Here is a 16,354-nt window from a genome sequence, read left to right on the forward strand (position 1 = left end):
CGAATTGGTTTGCTCCTCTTCCTGTTTCTCCCTTTTCTCTACTTAATGTAAAGCAAAACCATAGGTGCACACATGTCCAACTCTTAAAAGAGGAGGGTTATTACAAGTTCGTCCCAGGGGAAAGAGATATAAAACGGAAAACAGTGACGTTTGTATTCGACCTTGGAGAGAATATATTTTTACAATGTGCTTAAAACTTGAAAAGTGCAGATGACGAAACTCACCCACCATCCATTAAAGAAAATGTTACTTGAACTTCTACCTATTTAATGTCCTTACCCACTAAATAATTTTGCACTTTCGTCCGTCCCAACTCCCCCAACCAAGTTAAATTTTTCGTTTGTTTAAAAAAAAAAAAAAAAAAAAAAAAAACACCTACAGACGGGATTTCCAGATTCCCGGGCTACACAAATATTTATAACTTAAGCTTGAAATATATATCTTTGTTTCATAATAGCAGAATTGTTGAAAATGGCCAAAACAGGAAAAAAGAAACAAAAGGTTGCCCGAGAAATAGAATATGATCAATTCATTGCAATTCAATTGCACTATATTCATTGAAAAAAAACCTATTTTACAAGAGCATTTTAACTACAAAAGCACCTAAAAACGCCAAAACAAGTGCAAGATCTCTCACCTGCTGGATAGGATAGATGAAACAAAGATCATTTCTATGAATATTAAGTACAAGACCCCAGATATTATGACAGAACAGCTGAACCACAGCAGATTATACTGAAATTCTAGATTCCTCAGCCCCAACTTAATTTACCCTCTTACTCCCGTTCCTATTCCTCCTCCAGTGTTAAAACGCAGACAGAAACGTTCAAAATTAGTATAAACTGAAACCTTGAGAATCTTAAGAAGTTCTTTGAGTAACGAATGCTGTTGTATCTTGTATAACCAAGGTGGTTCTCTTTTAGCCAAATAACCAAGAAATTCCAATGCCTTCAATTTATTTGAGCCTCGAAGAGTATCAGCTAACCTGAAACCAAAAAAAAAATTATTCAAATTAATTGTGACTTAAAAATTTGGCATTTACAACAATTGTATAATTAAAATAATGACTATATAATTGCAGCAGCAATTGGATTAATACACCAGTTAGATAAACCATTAAAAGTTAATTAAATATTTATTCTAGCATATCCTGGTTTCTTGGTCATGAATTATAATAATTTGTTCAACCAAATTCACGTAATATGGAAAAAGTACTTGGCTGCTAGCATACCAGCACAAACAGGGAGGGGGATTAAAGTGCAATCCCTATAAACTTGAGTCCAAAGACCACCTTCCCAAGAGATCATCCCAGCCCCTTCCTAATTTTTGTTGTATAGACATCAAGGCAAGTGAGGAAACAGCCCTTGTTGTCCCCATCCACAAACTAAATGACGATCCAATGAACATGAACTATTTAAGGTTTTTGGCACTTCTTTCTTTCATTGGGAAAGTCTCCAAGAGCGTTTCCAGTGCTACACTTTACAAATACCCAGAATCAAATAAGTTTCTAAGTGATCAAACGTATCAATCCCGAATGAAAATGCGAATGTTAGGCTGTCTTACCACTCAGCATCAAGAGTAAATCAACTTTTTAGCTTAAGGCTAGAAAGTTATGTTATATATTAATATTTCAAAGGCTACTATCAGAGGTTGGCATAAAGGCCTGCTGAAGTCCCATAAAACATTCTAACCATACCTATAAAATTCCAATTGATTCCTATTCCCATATGATTAGGACACGCTGTAGCACTGCCAAAAATCAACTGTGACCTTTAGGGCAAAATTTGATGTGGTGTAAATGATTGTCTTCTACAAGTACATCTACTTGCCACATTATTTTGCATGGTGTCATGAGAAGTGCTTGGACACGCAGCTAACTCTGGTTGCTTGAGAAAACGGCTAGTAAATAATAGTTGAAACTACCTTTATTTGACGTTGAACACTTATTTTGGGACTCTCAGCAAGGGTGTTTTCCATCAGCTTTCTCCAAGCAATAGCTCAATAGATGCATAGAACCCAGTGATTAAAATGGGTAAAGTAGGCCAGGTAAAATGGGCAAACTAGGCCAGCTAGCAGCATCTCAGGAATTTCAGGTTTAATGCTTCCTCCCTACACCCCCCCCCCCAAAAAAAATAACATATAATACCACACATTTTTCACAATTTAATGTTTCAAAAACAAATATAGCCCATATGACTTTCCACGTAGTTGAACTGCCTCCGAATGGCTTGACTCCGCCATCCTCTGAACCAAAGTCTTGGGTATAGAATTAATAAGAATACGATTTTAGAATTGGACAACCAATGAGAAAATTTGGTTTGAGGGCACTACAAAAATATCAAAAACACTAAATAAAAACTTTGTTCCAGAAAGGTCATTCATTCCAGTCAAGAATTATAGCATTCTTTAGCTATTTTCATTTCAACTACAATAATACAGCTTGCCGTATTGACTTGTTGGTTTGAATTTGATTTTCAAGACGCATGTGAATATAATGGAAACGCGAGGTATAGCCTTTTGAACCTTTCTCTAGTAAGAACCCATGTGAATCCTGACTGAGACAACCAATTACTTTGTACCAATCAACCAATCACTACAATCACTTTTTTAGCTGACGTTCCTCCTGCTCATATGATGATTCATTTCAAAACTTGTCATTTTATGCAAGATCAACTGCCCAACCCTTTGAAACTGGATAATGAGATCAACTATGAAGCGTTTGTATGATCTTCAGACCAAGAAAATTTTAATGAACTACTTAAAATCAAAATTTACCAGATGTGATAAAACGTTAAATGGTCCTAGCCTGGCTTTAAATTCTGAGCCATCCCTAAATTGATATTTATCATGAATATTATTGTTCTAGGTGCTGCGATTGTACCAAAACCTCATATTGAATGTTCAATAGTACATAAGAGAATTAAAAACTTATATGGCCGAGCAATCATCCTTACTCATCCATTTTTGTAAGGCATCAATAAACAATAGTTCATATAAGTAGAGTTGCTCGTCTGGATTTGCCAACGCCCCCGTACAAACAGGTTTTTCTGGAAAGTAATTCTAATCTAGAGGTCAATACATCTTTCAAAGAGGAACGAGTACGCAATACCGGTCCTAGTGTGATTGATTTTTTGGACAATTGCCTTTAGTCAAGACTAGTTTGTTATGAATGTGTCGTTGCCAAAGCTAACTCTCATTGGAAAAAAGGGGTATAAAGCTTTTTGTTTTTGATAAGAATTGCACAATGAATGTATCGTTTGACGTGGGCATTTTTATGAGCCAATCAGAGGTTGTTCAATATATGATAACTTGATTTGTGGTTGGGATTTGAATAAAAGAAATGGTTATGTTATTTTCTTGCTTGTATAGGAATTCCCATGTTATTTGCTTGCTTGTATAGGTATTCCCTTGTTATTTGCTTGCATGTATAGGAATTCCCACGTCATTTGCTTGCATGTATAGGTATTCCCTTGTTATTTGCTTGCGTGTATAGAAATTCCAATGTTATTTGCTTGCGTGTATAGGGTATAGGAATTCCCATGTTATTTGCTTGCATGTATAGGAATTCCCATGTTCTTTGCTTGCGTGTATAGGAATTCCCAAGTTATTTGCTTGCATGTATAGGAAATACCATGTTATTTGCGTGCATGTATAGGAATTCCCAAGGTAATTTGCTTGCGTGTATAGGAATTCCCATGTTATTTGCTTGCGTGTATAGGAATTCCCATGTTATTTGCTTGCATGAATAGGACTTGCCATGGTATTTGAGTTAAGTTATAGGAACTACCCTGGTATTTGCTTGCTTGTATAGGTATTCCCACGTTATTTTGCTTGCGTGTATAGGAATTCCCACGTTATTTTGCTTGCGTGTATAGGAATTCCCATGTTATTTGCTTGCATGTATAGGAATTCCCATGTTATTTGCTTGCATGTATAGGAATTCCCATGCTATTTTATGGGCGTAGTTCCCCCCTCCCATGGCATTATAAGAGGTTATGCCCCCTTCCTCTGCTATTACAGGAGCTTTTGTTCCTTCCTCTGCTATTATAAGGGCTTTTCCGTGTGGTGTTTATTTAATTGGTACATAGTAAAAAAAAAATTTTTGTGTTAAATAATTAGTATATATATCTTTTATATATTTTGAAAGAGCTGTACGAGGTTTGAGACACTCTTTTGCTTGATTCCGTTTGTTATTTCTGTACTTAGTGCTCATTAAAAACTATATTTTTGTGTTAAATAAGCAGTTCTTGTATCTTTTAAAAGAGCTTTACGGGTTTTGAAAGACTCGGTTGTCTAATTCCGTGTGATTTTTCTTTACTTGGTGCCCATTAAAAAAGTTGCTAGCGAAAACCCCGTGTGGATGAGTTGAAATAAAAAATTTTAACAAGAAATGGCTGAAAAGTGTTTTGGGGGGAGATGGGTTGATTGGCAGAAGGATGTATTAGCGAATTTAAAGTGGAGGGCGAGTTGCTAGCGAAAAAAAGCTAAGCTAATAGGGGTTTTTGACCGTAAACTCTAGTTTTTTGTAAGAAAATTATGGAAAATACAATTCGTTGGTTCATAGGTGAAACTTAAGTCCAGGTATGGATTGAAAAATAAACTATTTCTGTAGAATCTGAGCTAATAAGGGTTTTTGACCATAAACTCTAGTTTCCTGTAAGAAAATTATGGAAAATACAATTCTCTCGTTCAAATGTGAAACTTAGGTCAATTCTCTGGTTCAAATGTGAAACTTAAGTCCAGTTTCGGATACTCATAATAATGAGGACTTATGGATCTAATTCAATATTTTTTTTTCATAAAAACAAACTATTTTTTTTAAAACTTCGAAATTATTAAACTTTTTTTTTGTACGTATCTTAAGATGACAAAATATGCTTACGGCTCTAACAATTGTACTCTGTGATTGGTCAGAGACACAATGTGGCTTTCCCACTGGCATTCTATGTCCGGATATTGACACTACCTAGTCTATTGCATGTATTAAATCAGTGTTTTTTACGCAGTGGAACGATAAACACATAAGTCATATCTTTTAAAAAAGTGAAGATGGAGCATTTTAATAAAGTGTGTTCACATGTCAATGTTATTGTAGCATTGAATGCGGACAAAGAGAAGTATTTGAACTACAAGACAAGTAAAAATGGTAGCACTATTGGAAATATATGTGTGCATTGTCATGACAGTAAGGAATTTAATTTCTTTGGTGTACCAAAAAAATTCAAATCTTGTTATGGTGGATATGCAAGAGTGAGATATCCAGAGATGATAGCACTAAAAGAAAATGCCAACATAAAAATAATAGTTGATGAAGAAGGACATCTTCTTGCCAGTGCTTGTGGTAACATGCTACCTATTGTTACACCCCATCGTCAACTTTTGGGTATTAGCATTCAACAGAAGATCAAAAGAAGACATGCATACTCTTCTACTAATATCATATACCATATCTTGTTGACGTGTCGAATCTGTTAACTTTGTAAAAATAATGTTGGAATATACGGCGAAAGTGCAGTAAAATTGAAAAGGGCATTTTCAGAATATATTGCTGAGTACTATAATGATTAATCGATGAAAAATAAAGTACCAGCAAACTTCACTACCATTAATCAAACAATTAATGAACCAAATAATAGCAAAGATAAAGTGCATATTGAACATGTGGATGACCCCCCATTAGAAATGTGTTCACATGCTAGTGTTATTGTAGCATTGAATGCTGACAAGGAGAAGTATTTGAACTATGAAACAAGCACAAGTGGTAGCACTATCGGAAACGTATGCGTGTGTTTGTCATGACACTATGGAATTAAATTTCTTTGGAGTACCAAAAAAATCAATTATACAAATGGTGGATATGGGAAAGTATCATTTCCAGAGATGTTAGTACTCAAAGAGAATGCCAACATAAAAATAATAGTTGATGAAGAAGGGTATCTTCATGCTAGTGCTATAGGTAACATGCTACCTATTGATAGAACCTTTCGTCGTCTTTTAGGTATTAGCATTCAAATGAAAGCAAAGAGGAAAAGAAAGGCCTACTCTGCTACTAATATCATAAACCATATCTTGTCTACGTGCCTAAACTGTTACCTGTGTAAAAATAATGTGATAATAGACAGTGAAATTGCCAGAAAAATAAAAAGGGTATTGTCGGAAAATATCACTATGGAATATAAAGATGAAACGATGAAAACCAAAGCACTAGCAAACGTTACTGGCTTTGATCAAACAGTCAATGAATCAAATAATACCAATTACGAAAAGCATATTGAGCCTGTTCATGAGACACTAGTAAAAATTGTGTATGATTAAAAAGTGAATAATGATTATTCTAGTTATTACTAGATATGAGAATACAGTAAATCAACGCATTATATAAAAACTGGTAAAAAATTTTATGGGAACAAATTCAAAATGTTCGAACTTAATCACTGACGTTAATACGGCATCATACCATATTTTTTGTATTAATTTTATGAATAGAACTCTTTAATTAAAAAAATTACATTGTTATGTGTTCATTATTTTTAGAGTAAGCTAGCACATCAAGCGTTTAGAATGTCTATTAAAACATCGACGATGTAAGAAAAGGAATTTGCGTACATCTATTGTCAAACACATGGGATAACATTGTCAAAATCTAGGTATCAGAATGAAAAATTGTAGGTAAGTAAGTAAGCAAGTAAGTAAGTAAGTAAGGTAAGTAAGTAAGTAAGTAAGTAACAAACTCTTTCTTGAATTCACCTCATGGATACACAATGCAGAAATTTCATTTAAGAAATTATGAAAAAATTGTAAGCAAGTAACAAAAAATTGTAGGCAAGTAAAAAATCCTTTCATGAAGACACATCTCGGATACACAATACAGAAACTCCATTTAAGAAATTATCAAAAAATTGTAAGTAAGTAGCAAATTCTTTCTTGAATTCGCCTCTTGGATAAACAAAAAAAGTCAGTTCATTCAAGAAATTATGAAACAATTCTAAATAAGTAACAAATCCTTTCTTGAAGTTACCTCATGGATACACAACGCAGAAATTTCATTTAAGAAATTATCAAAAATTGTAAGTAAATAGCAAATTCTCTCTTGAATTCACCTCCTGGATCAATAAAAAAGACATTTCATTCAAGAAATTATGACAAAATTCGAAGTAATTAACAATCTGTTTCTTGAATCATTCTCCTGAATGCACAATACAGATATTTCATTTAAGAAATTACGAAAACATTTTAAGCAAGTAACATACTCTTTCTTGAATACACCTAGATTATACAATATTCGGATTAGTAGTTATAGAGATTATATAAACCTTAATATAAGTTTAGTATTCATTCTATAAGTAAACTCCTTGGTAACTAATATTTAACTTACATAAATTAAAGACCGAACCAAGTATCAGTACCTCCAAAACTGATTCTTGAAGTTACCTCATGGATACATAATGCTGAAATTTCATTTAAGAAATTATGAAAAAATTGTAAGCAAGTAACAAACTCTTTCCTGAAGTCACCTCGTGGATAGACAATGCAGAAATTTTATTAATTAAATTATGAAAAAATTGTAAGTAAGTAGAAAATTCTTTCTTGAATTCACCTGCTTGATAAACAAAAAGACATTTCGTTTAAGAAATTATGACAAAATTCCAACTAAGTAACAAACTCATTATTGTTTTCACGCCTTAGATAAGCGATGTAGAAATTTAATTCAAGAAATTATGAAAAAATTCTCAGTAAGTAACCATTTCTTTCTTAAAGTCAACTCTTGGATATACAATACTGAAATTTCATTCAATAAATTATGAAAAAATTGTAAACAAGTAACAAACTCTTTCCTGAAGTCACCTCTTGGATACACAATGCAGAAACTTCATTTAAGAAATTTTAAAAAATTGTAACTAAGTAAAAAATTTTTCTTGAATTCGCCTCATGGATAAACAAAAAAAGTCATTTCATTCAAGAAATTATGACCAAATTCTAAATAAGTAACATATCCTTTCTTGAAGTTACCTCATGGATACACAGCGCTTTATTGTTTTCACGACTTAGATACACTATGTAGAAATTTAATTCAAGAACTTATAAAAAAGAAAAGTAAGTAACAAACTCTTTATTGATTTTCACCTCTTGGATACAGAAAAAGACATTTCATTCAAGAAATTATGACAAAATTCTAAGTAAGTAAAAATTCATTCTTGAATTCGCCGTTTACAGGCAAAATACAGAAATTTCATACTATGGGACCTCTACACGTGATTAAACACGTTTTGAAACTACATGCTATTTGCTTGCCTTTCCTGGCACCTTTCCAAACGAGCGGGGATCCCCCACTGGTTCCTACACATTGCAAAAAAGTGAAGTCTCTGTGATGACACACACATAGAGACGAGACACGCACAGACACGACACACAAACAGAGCCATAGTGAGAGATATATCCAAAAAGTTGGGTTGATCTAGGTTCACTTAGAGTGGCGCGCCACTCTAAGTGAACCTAGATCAACCCAACTTTTTGGATATCTCTCTCACTATGACTCTGTTTGTGTGTCATGTCTGTGTATGTCTCGTATTTCTGTGTGTGTCATCACAGAGACGACATAGAGAATTCACTTTTTTGCAAGCTGTAGGAACCTGTGGTGGACCCCCGCTTGTTTTGGACAGGTGCCAGGTAAAGGCAAGCAAATAGCATATATTTTCAAAACGTGATTTATCCCGGGTCGAGGTCCCATAGTATGAAATTTCTGTATTGTGCAAGTAAACGGTGAATTCAAGAATGAGTTTTTTACTTACTTAGAATTTTGTCATAATTTCTTGAATGAAATGTCTTTTTCTGTATCCAAGAGGTGAAAATCAATAAAGAGTTTGTTAATTACTTCTCTTTTTTTAAAAGTTCTTGAATTAAAGTTCTACATCGTGTATCTAAGTCGTGAAAACAATAAAGCGTTGTGTATCCATGAGGTAACTTCAAGAAAGGATTTGTTACTTATTTAGAATTTTGTCATAATTTCTTGAATGAAATGACTTCTTTTGTTTATCCAAGAGGCGAATTCAAGAAAGAAATTTTTTACTTACTTACAATTTTTGATAATTTCTTAAATGAAGTTTCTGCATTGTGTATCCAAGAGGTGACTTCAGGAAAGAGTTTGTTACTTGCTTACAATTTTTTCATGATTTATTGAATGAAATTTCCGTATTGTGTATCCAAGAGTTGACTTTAAGAAAGAAATTGTTACTCACTGAGAATTTTTTCATAATTTCTTGAATTAAATTACTACATCATGTATCTAAGGCGTGAAAACAATAATGAGTTTGTTACTTACTTGGAATTTTGTCATAATTTCTTGAACGAAATGTATTTTTGTTTATCCAGCAGGTGAATTCAAGAAAGAATTTGCTACTTACTTACCATTTTTTCATAATTTCCTTAATAAAATTTCTGCATTGTGTATCCACGAGGTGATTTCAGGAAAGAGTTTGTTACTTGCTTACAATTTTTTCATAATTTCTTAAATGAAATTTCAGCATTATGTATCCATGAGGTAACTTCAAGAAAGAGTTTTTTACTTACTTAGAATTTTGTCATAATTTCTTGAATGAAATGTCTTTTTTATTGATCCATGAGGTTAATTCTAGAATTAATTTTCTAATTACTTACAATTTTTGATAATTTCTTAAATGAAATTTCCGCATTGTGTATCCACGAGATGTATTCAAGAATGAGTTTGTTACTTTTTTACAATGTTTTCGTAATTTCTTAAATAAAACATCTGTATTGTGCATTCAGGAGGAGGATTAAAGAAACAGTTTATTACTTACTTCGAATTTTGTCATAATTTCTTGAATGAAATGTCTTTTTTATTTATCCAGGAGGTGAATTCAAAAGAGAATTTGATACTTACTAACAATTTTCGATAATTTCTTAAATGAAATTTCTGCGTTGTGTATCCAGGACTTAATTTCAAGAAGTGATTTGTTACTTTTTTATAATTTTTTTTAAATTCCTTGAATGACATGTCTTGTGTTTGTTTATCAAAGACGTACATTCAAGAAAGAATTTGATAATTACTAATAATTTTTTTATAATTTCTTAAATGTAGCTTCTGTATTTTCTGTCCGAGAGATAACTTCAGAAAAGGATTTGTTACTTGCTTACAATTTTTTGTTACTTGCTTACAATTTTTTAATAATTTCTTAAATGAAATTTCTGCATTGTGTATACATGAGGTGGATACAAGAAAGAGTTTGTTACTTGCTTACTTACTTACTTACTTGCTTACGTACCTACTTACTTTCTTACTTACTTACCTACAATTCTTTATTCTGATACCTAGATTTTGACAATCTTATCCCATGTGTTTGACAATAGATGTATGCAAATTCCTTTTCTTACATTGTCGATGTTTTAATAGACATTCTAAAAGCTTGACGTGCTATCTTACTCTAAAAAATAATTAAAAAAAAAAAATGTAATGTTTTTAATTAAATAGTGTTATTTAGAATATTAATAAAAAAATATATTATTATACATTATTAATATAAATGATTAACTTTGGACATTTTGAATCTGTTCCAATAAAATGGTTCACCATGTTCTCTCTTGATATTGTAGTTATTGTCTTCTCTTAGTTCGTAATCAGTAGAATAATCACTATTCCATTTTGAATCATACACAATTTTTACTGGTGTCTCATGAACAGGCTCAATATTCTTATCGTCTTTGGCATTATTTGATTTATTGACTGTTTGATCAAAGACAGTAACGTTTGCTAGTGCTTTGTTTTTCATCGTTTCATCTTCATATTCCATAGTGATATTTTCTGACAATACCCTTTTTATTTTTCTGGCAATTTCACTTTCTATTATCACATTATTTTTACACATGTAACAGTTAAGGCACGTAGACAAGATATAGTTTATGATATTAGTAGCAGAGTAGGCCTTTCTTTTTCCTCTTTGCTTTCATTTGAATGCTAATAACTAAAACCCGATGAAAGGTTCTATCAATAGGTAGCATGTTACCTATATCACTAGCATGAAGATACCCCTCTTCATCAACTATTATTTTTAAGTTGGCATTCTCTTTGAGTACTAACATCTCTGGAAATGATACTTTCCCATATCCACCATTTGTATAATTGAATTATTTTGGTATTCCAAAGAAATTTAATTCCAAAGTGTCATGACAACGCACGCATACGTTTCCGATAGTGCTACCACTTGTACTTGTTTCATAGTTCAAATGCTTCTCCTTGTCAGCATTCAATGCTACAATAACACTAGCATGTGAACACATTTCTAATGGGGGGCATCCACATGTTCAATATGCACTTTATCTTTGCTATTATTTGGTTCATTAATTGTAACGGTAGTGAAGTTTGCTGGCACTTTATTTTTCATCGATGCATATTTATATTCATTAGTAATATTTTCTGCCAATGCCCTTTTTATTTTTCCGTCAATTTCACTGTCTATTACAACATTATTTTTACAAAGGCAACAGTTTCGGCACGTCGACAAGATATGGTTTATGATATTATTAGAAGAGTATGAATGTCTTCTTTTGATCGTCCGTTGAATGATAATACCCGAAAGTTGACGATGGGGTGTAACAATAGGTAGCATGTTACCACAAGCACTGGCAAGAAGATGTCACTCTTCATCAACTATTATTTTTATTTTGGCATTTTCTTTTAGTGCTATCATCTCTGGATATATCACTCTTGCATATCCATACTAACAAGAGTTGAATTTTTTTGATACTCCAAAGAAATTAAATTCCTTACTGTCATGATAATGCACACATACATTTCCAATAGTGCTACCATTTTTACTTGTTTCGTAGTTTAAATACTTCTCCTTGTCAGCATTCAATGCTACAATAACATTGACATGTGAACACACTTTATTAAAATGCTCCATCTTCACTTTTTTAAAAGATATGACTTATGTGTTTATCGTACTACTGCGTAAAAAATACTGATTTAATACGTGCAATAGACTAGGTAGTGTCGATATCCGGACATATAATACCAGTGGGAAAGCCATATTGTGTCTCTGACCAATCATATAGTACAATTGTTAGAGCCGTAAGCATATTTTGTCATTTTAAGATACGTACAAAAAAAAAAGTTGAATAATTTCAAAGTTTTAAAAAAAATAGTTTACTTTTATGAAAAAAAAAATATTGAATTAGAACCATCAGAACTCATTATTATGAGTATACGAAACTGGACTTAAGTTTCACATTTGAACCAGAGAATTGACCTAAGTTTCACATTTGAACGAGAGAATTGTATTTTCCATAATTTTCTTACAGGAAACTAGAGTTTATGGTCAAAAACCCTTATTAGCTCAGATTCTACAGAAATAGTTTATTTTTCAATCCATACCCGGGCTTAAATTTCACCTATGAATCAACAAATTGTATTTTCCATAATTTTCTTAGAAAAAACTAGAGTTTACAGTCAAAAACCCTTACTAGCTTAGATTTTTCACTAGCAACTTGCCCTCCACTATAACTTCGCGAATACGTCCTTCTGCCAATCAACTTATCTCCCCGAAAACGCTTTTCAGACATTCATTGTTAAATTTTTTTATTTCAAATCATAACATCTTGTTTTTAGCTCGAAACTCGGCCTCCACTATAACTACGCTATTACATCCTTCTGCCAATTAACCCATCTCCTCCAAAACACTTTTCAATCATTTCTTGTTAAAAAATTTCTATTTCAACTCATTCACACGGGTTTTTCCACATTTGAACCAGAGAATGGACCTAAGTTTAACATTTGAACGAGAGAATTGTATTTTGCATAATTTTCTTACAGGAAACTAGAGTTTACGGTCAAAAACCCATATTAGCTCAGATTCTACAGAAATAGTTTATTTTTCGATCCATACCTGGACCTTAGTTTCACCTATGAACCAACGATTTGTATTTTCCATAATTGTCTTACAAAAAACTAGAGTTTACAGTCAAAAACCCGTATTAGCTTAGATTTTTTTCGCTAGCACCTCACCCTCCACTTTAAATTCGCTAATACATTCTTCTGTCAATCAACCCGTCTCCCCCCAAAACACTTTTCAACCATTTCTTGTTAAAAATTTTTATTTCAAATCATCCACATGGGGTTTTCTCTAGCAACTTTTTTAATGGGCACCAAGTAAAGAAAAATCACACGGAATTAGACAACCGAGTCTCTCAAACCCCGTAAAGCTCTTTTAAAAGATATAAGAACTACTTATTTAACACAAAAATTTTGTTTTTAATGTGTACCAAGTAAAGAAAAACCACACTGAAAAGCCCTTATAATATCATAGGAAGGAACATAAGCTCCTGGAATAGCATAGGAAGGGGACATAAACTATTATAATAGCTTGGGGGGGGACATAAGCCCTTAAAATAGCATGGGAATTCCTATACACGCAAGCAAATAACATGGGAGTTCCTATACATGCAAGCAAATAAAATGGGAATTCCTATACACGCAAGCAAATAACAGTAGAATTCCTATAAAAGCAATCAAAATAACTTGTAAATTCCTATAAATGCAAGAAAATAACATGGGGTTTCCTATACATGCAATCAAATAACATGGGAATTTCTATACAAGCAAGAAAATAACATGGGAATTCCTAAGCACAAAAGCAAATAACATGGGACTTCCTATACACGAAAGCAAAAAAACTTGGCATTACATATACATGCAAGCAAATAACATGGGAGTTCCTATACATGCAAGCAAATAACATGGGAATTCCTATACACGCAAGCAAATAACATGGGAATTCCTATAGGCTACATGCAAGCAAATAACATGGGAATTCCTATACCCTATACACGCAAGCAAATAACATGGGAATTCCTATACATGCAAGCAAATAACATGGGAATTCCTATACACGCAAGCAAATAACATGGGAATTCCTATACATGCAAGCAAATAACAAGGGAATATCTATACCTGCAAGCAAATAACATGGGAATTCCTATACACGCAAGGAAATAACATAACCATTTCTTTTATTCAAATCCCAACCACAAATCAAGTTATCATATATTGAACAATCTCATTGTTCAATTCTTATCAAAAACAAAAAGCTTTATACCCCTTTTTTCCAATGAGAGTTAGCTTTGGCAACGACACATTCATAACAAACTAGTCTTGACTAAAGGCAATTGTCCAAAAAATCAATCACACTAGGACCGGTATTGCGTACTCGTTCCTCTTTGAAAGATGTATTGACCTCTAGATTAGAATTACTTTCCAGAAAAACCTGTTTGTACGGGGGCGTTGGCAAATCCAGACGAGCAACTCTACTCATATACACAGAAATGTTTGAGGGACAGCAAATCCAGCCAGCACTGTCTAATTGCATAGCCAGGACATCTGGAGCCTCCCTCCGGCTCTTCATTCATTTCCTCTTCCTTTAAGTGGCAAGATCAACCAAATTCTTACTCCTTTATACTCTTCAACTGAATTTTTTCGATTACCAGATATCCCTTAGCAAAAAACAAGCCCCATAAAATCCTACCGAAGCATCCAAGCCTTCCCCTCCCTAAAAAAAGAACTGAAACGCTAGATTCCTTCACTGCTTCAATACAATTTCACTTTCCCCTATTTTATCCCTGTAGAACACCATCCCTACATTTTATTACATGCAGTTACTCCATTACTGCGACTCAGGTTTAAGAGATAAGCCTTTCCTCAGATTCTAATCCCATTTTGTCATTCCAATACATTTCTGGTTGTCAAGTAGTGTGATCTTACCACATTTAAATAAACTGAAACAGCCAGATAAAATTAGTGTTTGCTAAATTGTGATAAACATATCCGTCCCTAATGGGCAAATACAAACAATTAACTATAGCCTAAAAATAAAAGATGCACAAGAAAAAATAGAATTTCCAAAGACTGAAGGGTGTTAACAACCAAAAATCTTTATAAAACTCATCAAAAATTTGTTATATATATTTTTGTTACTTTTTATGGGAGTGACAAAATTTCGGGGGGGGGGGGGGGTTCCAACTCAGTCACAGATTTCGAAAGATTTGAAATCTTTTTCCAACTAATTTCAAAAGATTTGGCATATTCGGTCTCTCAAGGTAAAAGAGAATGTTTGAAGGTACCTAACCTTTAACAGGTCGCTTAGAGCCACACACATTCCCAATTTCACTCATAGGTACATAATATCTGACGCAATTGAGAAGAAACAAAACTGCTTATACAGAGGCTGCTCAAAGGACCAAGGCCGGGGCGGGGGTGAAATCCCATCATTTAAACGACTCCTAGGTCACATTATACGACTCTTGAAAATTTATTATAATAAATATTCTATCATTTACACTTATCTGCGGAGACAAACAAGACACAAGTTACTGACAAAAGTTACGTTTGTGGTTTCATGAAGGTAGCTGCCGTTGTAAATGTAAGTAATTGTATATTTTATGTTGGTCTATTTTAGTTTTATATATATTTTTTAGTCATATTTTCAGTTTCAGTTTCTAGTCTTTTTTTTCTATGCTGAAGACGCCTTGTGGTATAGGGGCGAAATATTCGTTTGATTTTTGTTTCTCTTCGTTTTCATTTATTGACCATAGACCGGTTTGTCGTCTTTATATTTATTTCTCTTTTTTTGTGAAATTTTCTGTTGCTATCCTGATCTTGTAAATGATTTTTTTTTTTTTTTTCACAAAGATGAGACAAGCGATAAATTTGAAGATTAGAATCCTTTTCAGAAGGTCGCTAGCTTGTGCCTTCAACTTTGTATCGGTGTTCTTTATTTGTTTTGTTTCGTAAATGGCTGAAACTATTACTTCAAACTAAGTAACTACTGCTTGTATGGTTTCAGCCCTTACAGTTTACCAGTCCGTGATAAGTTTCAGAGATTAAACCTGTTTTCAATCAAGAGAGTTTTCCTTTTAGGGTGGCAAAATGCTTTGTAGATGAAGAGAAGAACATATATGTTTTGTCAAGGATGTTGAAAAGCTCAACGATCCAAAGAGATGAATTGTCACTATGTTCTATAAAAATGATTAGTCTGTGGGCCTGTCAGGAAAAACAAGGAAAAAAGCGAACAAGAGCTTAAGATATTTCCTGCCGGGCTAAATTACATTGATGAGAGATCGCACTTACATAGTAATAAGACTGGAAGGCTAGTTTATCCAGAGGAATTCCTCTTCTTAACAATGTTACTATTATACTTTCTAACATACCCCGCACGGTTTCGTCATTAGCCTCGCTAACATCTAATGTTATCTTTGAAGGTGTCCCTTCCGTGCAGGTATTGCAGATTACGCCCACAAGCTTATCAGTATGTAAAGCATCGGACATCGTATCACAGAATAACATTCT

General features: G+C 33.2%; 1 protein-coding gene across 1 annotated transcript in view; it reads right to left on the minus strand.

The window, feature by feature from the left end:
- Tsc1 (tuberous sclerosis 1 protein hamartin) overlaps positions 1-16,354 on the minus strand; it is a 191,544-nt gene that overhangs the window by 159,849 nt on the left and 15,341 nt on the right. Inside the window, exon 3 of the mRNA XM_089103825.1 lies at positions 850-985. Coding sequence (XP_088959951.1) covers positions 850-985 — 136 coding nt within the window. The remainder of the gene's footprint in view (positions 1-849; positions 986-16,354) is intronic.

This window comes from Artemia sp. Qi Xiang Cuo, chromosome 18 (assembly GCF_049724085.1).
Source record: "Artemia sp. Qi Xiang Cuo chromosome 18, ASM4972408v1, whole genome shotgun sequence".
Classification (NCBI taxonomy): domain Eukaryota; kingdom Metazoa; phylum Arthropoda; class Branchiopoda; order Anostraca; family Artemiidae; genus Artemia; species Artemia sp. Qi Xiang Cuo.